Raw genomic sequence first — 8,022 nt, 5'->3', positions numbered from 1 at the left:
ACATATACATATACATACATATACATATACATTACATACTACATACATATACATATACACATATACATATACATACATATACACATATACATATATACAATATATATATACACATATACATACATATACACATATACATATACATACATATACACATATACATATACATACATATACACATATACATATATACATATACATATATATATATACACACACACGTTCAATCATCTTAAACAGCATAAATTTCTATACAGAAAAACGGTTTCATACCCGTGTCACTGGCACTGAGTAGAGACAGTGCCCTCTGCTGCCGGATAAAGTTATATGCCTTCAACAAGCTCTCAGCTGTCAGAGAACAATTAGGACATATTATTAACATTACCATATGTGAACAAGTGCTCAGTAGCTGTAGCTTTCATATGCATTCATATGACCAGTTCAGCAAAGAAGGCTATATATTTACCTGGCCAGCTTTTCATTTGACTGCTGCTCTCGGACACACAGCTCCTGTTCCCTTTCTGGGTGAGAAAAAAAAGAGAGAGAGAAAAAAGGTTAAACACAAGGTCTTGCCAATTAGCAGCATTTAAAGGGTTAGTTCACCTAAAATGATAATTTTGACATAATTTACTCAATGTCATGTCATTCCAAACCCATAAGACTTTCGTTTAACTTCTTAACACAAATGAAGATTATTTTTTAATGAAACCTGGAAAGATTTCTGTCCCATTGAAAGCCCATGCAACCAGAATTTGGTGAAATACACTGTAAAAGTAAACTATATAAATAGAGTGGTTTAATCAGTCTTCTGAAGAGACACTATCACTTGATTTAATAACAAAATTAATTTAGACTTTTCATAAAAGTTCATCAATGCACATACATAGAGCACATCAAATATGATAAACGGAAGCTCAGATGTACTTGCTTGACACACAAGAACCAATGAAGTTCGTTTTCGGATGTTAAGAAAGCATGGTTCACCACATATCTTCATTTGTGTTTCGAAGATTAACAAAAGCATTATGGGTTTTAGAATGATGACAACTGATGTTTTTGATTGAATTTTTGAAATGATCCCTATTTATTTGTAAAACCTTATTTTCATCTGGGGTTAAGTATCCCAATGTTTATCACCCGACCAACTGTGATTGGAGGCAGATGTTAGTTCCAGGTGTAAAGAGGCCTAATAAAACAGTAGACTTACGCTCTAGTCTCTGCTCTCGCTCTTTGAGGGCCTGTTCATGCTCGCGTAGAATCTGCTCCTTCAGCCGCAGCTCTGCTAGAAGCGACGGCTCTGGATGTTTTGGCTGCTCTACGTCTACTGATCTGCGCCGCTGCTTCTCCTGAAGCCTCTTCTGCTCCTGGGCTACATAGCCCGAGATCAAGCTGTTCTGCAGAATGGACTCCACCGAGGGCCTCAGATAGTCCTAACAAAACAGCCAGCCACAATGTGACCAAACAGCACACAAGGCAATGTGAATGGAAAAGCCTAATTGAGATTCTAACAATAACACAGGGCCTTTTATACAGAATGCATTTTTGTGTATAAAAACAAAACAAAGCAAAACAAAAAGAGCAGGGCAATCTAACAAGGTCTACGGACATGTTTTTTTTAGTATAAGTAGATTTTTTGTTTTTCTTGATCACCACATTTGTCCAGCACATTTTACATAGAATATCAATAGGAAAGCAGTGCAGTGGAACCTTGTTGAACTTTTTGTCAGGCTTGCTATATTCAATGTTCAATTCAAATCTTACAATTCTTCATTTTCATTACGCAGTCACACAACTGACCAACAGTGGCAATTCAGCAAGTGTTTAATCAGTTAACAGTGACACTTGGAATTCAAATTCACTTTGACCTTCTGACAAAAATGACTTTACCTTTAAGTTGAGCATTTTTGAAAGAACTGTGTTCAGATCATTAGAGTATCTGTATGGGATTCTTCTGAACTTCCCTTCTCTGATTTTTCCAGCCAGTTCTGTTTGATTGTATGCTGTAAATGGGGGACTTGAGAAAAAGAAAAAAAAAAGACTCAGGATTGAATACGAATATAACTAAGTTTCACTATTTTGTATAATCACACAACCAGCCTGTATGTAACTGAGGTGTAATCACAGTAAAAATAGAAGGACAATAACACATGTATACTTACGATAAAGCACATAGTTCATAAAGTAAACAACCCAAAGACCATATATCTGATTTTTCATTGTAGGACGTGCGGTTAATTTGTTCCTGTGAATACAAAAGGTGGAAAATATGAATAAAACGGGGAAAGCCAAGTCTTGGCAGTAAGAATATAATGATGAAACTATGGCACAAATAATTACTTATGCATGCCATGACAAGATCATTTAACAACAGTTTCTCTGCATTTTGAAACTTTAGATAGGTTGGACTCCTTCCAGTTCTTCAGGAGGGTTGGGTCAAAAAGCAGAATATGCCATCAGTGTATAATAACATCTGTCAGTAAATATGCACTTAAATGTATATTTTACCCAAAAATTTAAAATTCTTCTGCAGAACGAAAAAAAAAATAAAAAAAATAAATTATATATATATATATATATATATATATATACTCTTGTTTATTTTTATTTAACAGTTTTATATTTTTTATTGAATGGGTCAAAAACAATGGGAATGTGGTCTATAAAAACTCTAGTAGCGCTGCACAGTTTGGGGGGCAAATATACTTAAAAAAATATATAGATTTTTCTGGTAAAAATTGCAAATTATTTATAAAAATTATTATTGTATAAATCTCAATTTCAGAAAATTGACCCTTATGACTGGTTTTGTGGGCCAGGGTCACATATGTATCTTTACGTACCCCAAAATAGTCAAATGGTAATTAAAATGGTTTGTGTTCGCTTAGTATCTGCGTTGTTATACACTGTAAAAACTGATTTTTCAAAGTCAAATAAAGATTAATCGAGTACAACTTACAAGAAAATACTATTTCAGCCTTTCTACTTAATTTCATGTTTAATTCAATGTTGCTTGCTATGTCTTTTTAATTACTTGTGAAATTTACATGCAATTTCTGAGTGAAAATTGTTCAATGTTTAAAAAAAAAAAAAAAAAACCCAAGTCAGTGTAGAGGTTTGGAATGACATTAGGGTTAATAAATTAATTTTCAGCTATGGGCACCCATTTTCCCTCATCACAATCCCAGTGATCTCTATCTTCTCTCTTTTAAACACATTTAAAAGAAAGATGAAAGAACACTTACCGGCGACATGTAATATGGAGTTCCGACAAATGTTTTAGCAAAGCTTGTATCATGGTTCAGTATCCGAGCTAAACCAAAATCACCAAGTTTTACATTCTGCTTGACATCCAAAAAGATGTTTGCGGGTTTCAGGTCACTGTGCAGTACTGTACTGCTGCCGTTACTTCTACCATGGCACTCTTTTAAAGCCAGGGACAACTGTGCCATCACACGCAGGATGAATTCTTCTTTCAGGTATCGTCTGCAAAGACAATGTAAAAGAAACAAACATTGCAGGAAAACAGCTTAAACAACAAAATACCAGTAGCAGGGTTTCTGCAGGTTTTATGGAGGTAAATTTAAGACGTTAAGACCAAGTGAAGAAAATTTAAACTAATAAATTTATTGGAACACAGTATGTCAATGTGTTCTCTAAATGTGATTGAGTTGTATTTTTAAACTTCGAAGTGTTGCTAATACATCTTCATATCGATCTTCATTACTTTTTAATTTATTTAACAAAAATAGCTTGAGGCTTGAATAGCTCTGCTCCCAACTTCTAGAAATATGGAAATAACTTTTATGGTACCTTCTGATCACACTGCAAAAAAAGTGATATTCTTCTTCTTCTAGATATTCTATCGTCTTATTTTCCTCAGTTTTTATCTTATCAAGGCAAATGTCTAAATATTCTTAAATCCAGATACATTTACTTGAGAAGAAAAATGATATAAGCCTAGTTTTCTGTGAAAATGATCAAAATTGAGTTAATGAAAAGAACAAATATCTGCAAGTGGACTTAGGAAAAACGTCTTTAAACAAGTTTTCAATTCTCCATTCACAGATATTTGTTCTTATTTTAAAGGGGTCATATGATGCTTTTTTAAAGATCATTATTTTGTGTATTTGGTGTAACAGAATATGTTGACATGCTTTAATGTTCAAAAAACACATTATTTTTTCAAATACTGTACATTATTGTAGGTCCTCTATGCCCCGCCTCTCTCAAACACGTCATTTTCAACAAAGCCCCCTCCTTCCGACAAGCGCAGTCTGCTCTGATTGGCCAGCTGACCCAGTGCATTGTGATTGGCCGAACACCGCAAGCACTCGTCGGAAATGTAACGCCCCTTACCATAATCGCGAGCTTCATCTTTCAAAATAAATGTAAAGACAGTAATGTCATTAGTTTTACCATCAGTTCAAGCCTGAAAGGGGAACAGAGTCGCGTGACAGACAGTGATGAAGCTGGTATGTGTTTGCAGTACACAAGCCACGGTTAAGACAGCTACTGTGATGTGACCCTGTCTGTCTGTCTGGTCTGTCTCTCTCTCTCTCACACACACACACACACAGCAAAACTCCGCATTTGAACAGTCAATAGCAAATACTTAAACTAATAACAAAACATTAACTTTGATAAAGAATATCTCTTTGGTTTTGAGACTTTAGTCTTTGCAACTTCAGGGATCTTATCTATGCACAATCAGCTTGTAACACTCCAAAGAGAAAGGAAAACTTGAAATCGCATCATATGACCCCTTTAAACAAACTCACTTTTAATTTCTCAAAACACAAGACATTCATTTTGCACCTCAAATGCATCTTGATTTAGGAATGTTTAGATATTTGTATTAGAAAACAAGACATAAATGCTGAGGAAGATATTAATTTTAAAGGGGTCCTATTATGCTCTTTTACTAAGTCTTGAAACACCTCTCTCCCCAGTCTGGCATGAACGTTATGCGCTCTCAACATTGTCATTAAGATCACACTATAGAAACCACCTAAAATTAGAAATTTACTAAAAACAAGCCTATGGCAAGACATCGGGTGGGGGGGGGCACCTGGGGTGGCCAGCCAAATTTCAGGGGGGGGCCGGTGACACCCCTGGCCACCACGTAGACACGCCCCTGTTGAAGAGCACTTTCAGCTTTGTAACTTTACAGATCTTTTTTTATGCTCAAACAGCAACATTACAGACTAACTAAAGTTGAAAAAGTTAAAAAGCATAATAGGACCCCTTTAAGCAAAGCATGCAACATTTAATACCACTACTTTACCATTTGACCACTTTCTGCTCTGACTTAAGACCTTTTCAAGGCCTTTATTTGTGAAAGGGTGAGTTAAGACTTTAAGACCTGTAGAAGCCCTGAACAGCTTAATTTGATCTGTCTTTGATGCATCTGTTGATGAGACTGGCGAGATCTCCACCCTCACAGTACTCCATCACTATATATAATGTCGTGTTCGTCTTATCTATAATTCTGTCGTAGTATCGGACGATATTTGGGTGCTTCAGCTCACGGAGCAAATTGACCTCCGACACCAGCATCTGTTTCTCTGCCTCAGCCGTGGAGCCATAGTCCAGCACTTTCCAAACCAGAATCTAAGGAGATCAGATGACATGGTCCAAATTAACCAGCTGGAGGAGACACCAATAACTACAGTGGCATAATTCACAGTACCCTAAATTATTTAAACTTCACTTAACTATGAATGTTATTGCACTAGAACACAAAATGGCACAGCAAACAGCATCTAAAAACAAATGCTACACTTTGTACTATGTAATATAAACGGATATGTTGTTATCAAATAAGGACATTAAAAAAAAGGGTTACTTAAATATTTTTTCATTTTCTGATATTGATTTAGGCTCCTAATATAAAAGTACATTACAACAATACCATACTGTTCATGTACACAGAGTTCAGTCTGTATTTTATTGACCTTTCCATCTGATTTTCTGGCATTTCCCATAAGATCCACATGCTATGGTGAGCATCACCTCAGTCTTCAGCTGTGGATGGCATCATGCACACAGCAGGTCCAGACCTCAGACTAACACAACAGAGCGCGATTATTCATCATGTGCAAACTCAACACGATTCATTCATTCAGTTCACTTACCGTAACACAGTCACTTCTCGTCCTTTGTGCTTAACTTCCTGTGTCTTGTATTGTTTTGTATGCGTTTTAGTTTTAAAAACGTTACAGTCTTTTGTTTGTGTTGAGAAACAAACTGACGAGAAACAAGCAAGCAAGCCGATTTTCAAACGTGCGCACAAACGCTGGATTCTGATTGGCTGGACTCGATCGTTGACGGTGATCTCATTGGTCCGTACGAGGACACAGCGTGCACGTTGCCAAGCGCTGAAGAACCGCGAGAACAGCGGGAACAGTATTTCTTAAAGGGACAGCGCGAGAGCTTTAAAACGGAACTGTAAACACTAAACTTGATGTAAACATCTCATTTGTTAGTCGCTTTCGATAAAAGCGTCTGCTAAATGACTAAATGTAAATGTAAACATTTTAAATTTAAATCATAAGTTAGAATTTCTCCAACCCTCTCCATTTACTTTGTATTGTGGGAAGCTGCCTCCTTGTCATTTCTGACTTATAACAACAACAACAAAAAAACCCGGAACAATGCCTAAAAGCTGCTGTGACAAGGTGTACAGCAAACAACCTACAGTAATGCACACATCTATGTCTTGTAAAGTGAAAATCCTTCCTGTAGCTCAGTGGTAGAGCATTGCGTTAGCAGCGCAAAAGGTCGTGGGTTCAATTCCCAGGGAACACACATACTGGTCAAAAATTTATCCACCGTTTTCTTGTCGTAAAAATGGCCATTTGTAAATTCTATGGGTCTGGCTTCCGGTCTCATCTGCGTCCAGCTATTCTGAGCTGAACAAAACAGTTTGTTTTGCTGCTTGATATTGAAAGTTGGTGTGTCTTATATTATTTTAATGTATTATCTTAATTATGAACACACTGGTTTGTAGTGCAAACAGAGTTACCGTTTACTGCACGTTATTCTCCTCGTTATTTCCCTATAGCGGCTAATGAACCGGAAGTCTCACCCATAGGCTTACTTCCGCGTTGAAGAAAAAGGTGGATAGCCAACATAAATTGGCTTGCATAAATGGGTCAAAATTATCAATTTTTCTTTTATGCCAAAAATCATTAGGATATTAAGTAAAGATCATGCTCCATGAAGATATTTTGTAAATTTCCTACCGTAAATATATCCAAACTTAATTCTGAAATTTCCTATAGTAAATATATCAAAACTTAATTCTGATTAGTTATATGCATTGTACACTGTAAATTGACTGTTTGTCCGCTTGGTGGCAGCAGTGTGTTTATCGTGCCCAACGGGTCTGGGTGTGGCAGGGCCAAAGTTCACCTAAAGCCCTTTCCCGTTTCCTCTAGAAGCCTTTACAGGATATGAGCTTTGCACATATAGCCAGAAAGACAGGAGATAACTTCATTTCATTGGGAAAGATGCATTATTTGAGCTAAATTCAATTATGAGGAATAGGTGGGTAGTTCATGAGCATCTACGTGCTTCAAATGTTCTTACTTGTAAAGGCCACATAAGAGAAAGGACAGAATGGCCATCTGGAAATATTAAATCCATTTTTGCTCCACGACATGACCCCTCAAAATGTAATCCTTTGTCTTTGGAAATGAGCTATTATTTTCTTCTTCCATCTTAATTTCCCATGTTATATTTTCAAGCGTCTTGCTATAAAGTATTTAAAAAGGCATTAATACCATCATTCGAAAGCTAAAGATTTGTGGAGAAGAAGAAGAAAACAATCACTGTAGTCAGTCAGGACCACTTTTAAACATTCAGAAGTATGTGTGTACTGATCTGATATAGGTTAGCATTTGTTTCTGAGGGCTTCCAAGGACACCATTTCTAGCAAAGAAAGAAAAGGACAACATACACAGGCATATGTTTAAATATCAAAATTGATCTAAAGCATGATCCAAATTTGACTGTGAATGG

At 36.3% G+C, this 8,022-nt stretch overlaps 1 protein-coding gene across 3 annotated transcripts in view; it reads right to left on the bottom strand.

Moving 5' to 3' along the window:
* nek2 (NIMA-related kinase 2) overlaps positions 1 to 6,432 on the bottom strand; it is a 10,591-nt gene extending 4,159 nt beyond the window's left edge. The window contains exons 1-9 of one of the 3 annotated variants that reach the window (XM_016482476.1): positions 6,135 to 6,432; positions 5,955 to 6,065; positions 5,393 to 5,610; positions 3,243 to 3,483; positions 2,160 to 2,242; positions 1,888 to 2,014; positions 1,208 to 1,430; positions 467 to 521; positions 312 to 348 (exon numbers count right to left, since the gene is read on the bottom strand). In XM_016482476.1, coding sequence (XP_016337962.1) covers positions 345 to 348; positions 467 to 521; positions 1,208 to 1,430; positions 1,888 to 2,014; positions 2,160 to 2,242; positions 3,243 to 3,483; positions 5,393 to 5,610; positions 5,955 to 5,984 — 981 coding nt within the window. In that variant the 5' untranslated portion in view covers positions 5,985 to 6,065; positions 6,135 to 6,432 and the 3' untranslated portion in view covers positions 312 to 344. Of the gene's footprint in view, positions 1 to 311; positions 349 to 466; positions 522 to 1,207; positions 1,431 to 1,887; positions 2,015 to 2,159; positions 2,243 to 3,242; positions 3,484 to 5,392; positions 5,611 to 5,954; positions 6,066 to 6,134 lie in introns of those variants that run through there. The other 2 variants (XM_016482475.1, XM_016482473.1) reach the window with 2 other exon arrangements.
* Positions 6,433 to 8,022: the final 1,590 nt, after the last annotated feature.

Source organism: Sinocyclocheilus anshuiensis, unplaced genomic scaffold (genome assembly GCF_001515605.1).
Source record: "Sinocyclocheilus anshuiensis isolate Anshui unplaced genomic scaffold, SAMN03320099.WGS_v1.1 scaffold617, whole genome shotgun sequence".
In the NCBI taxonomy this organism is placed as follows: domain Eukaryota; kingdom Metazoa; phylum Chordata; class Actinopteri; order Cypriniformes; family Cyprinidae; genus Sinocyclocheilus; species Sinocyclocheilus anshuiensis.
The sequence above is the reverse complement of the archived record's forward strand: the minus strand, read 5'-3'. Positions and strand labels throughout refer to the sequence as shown.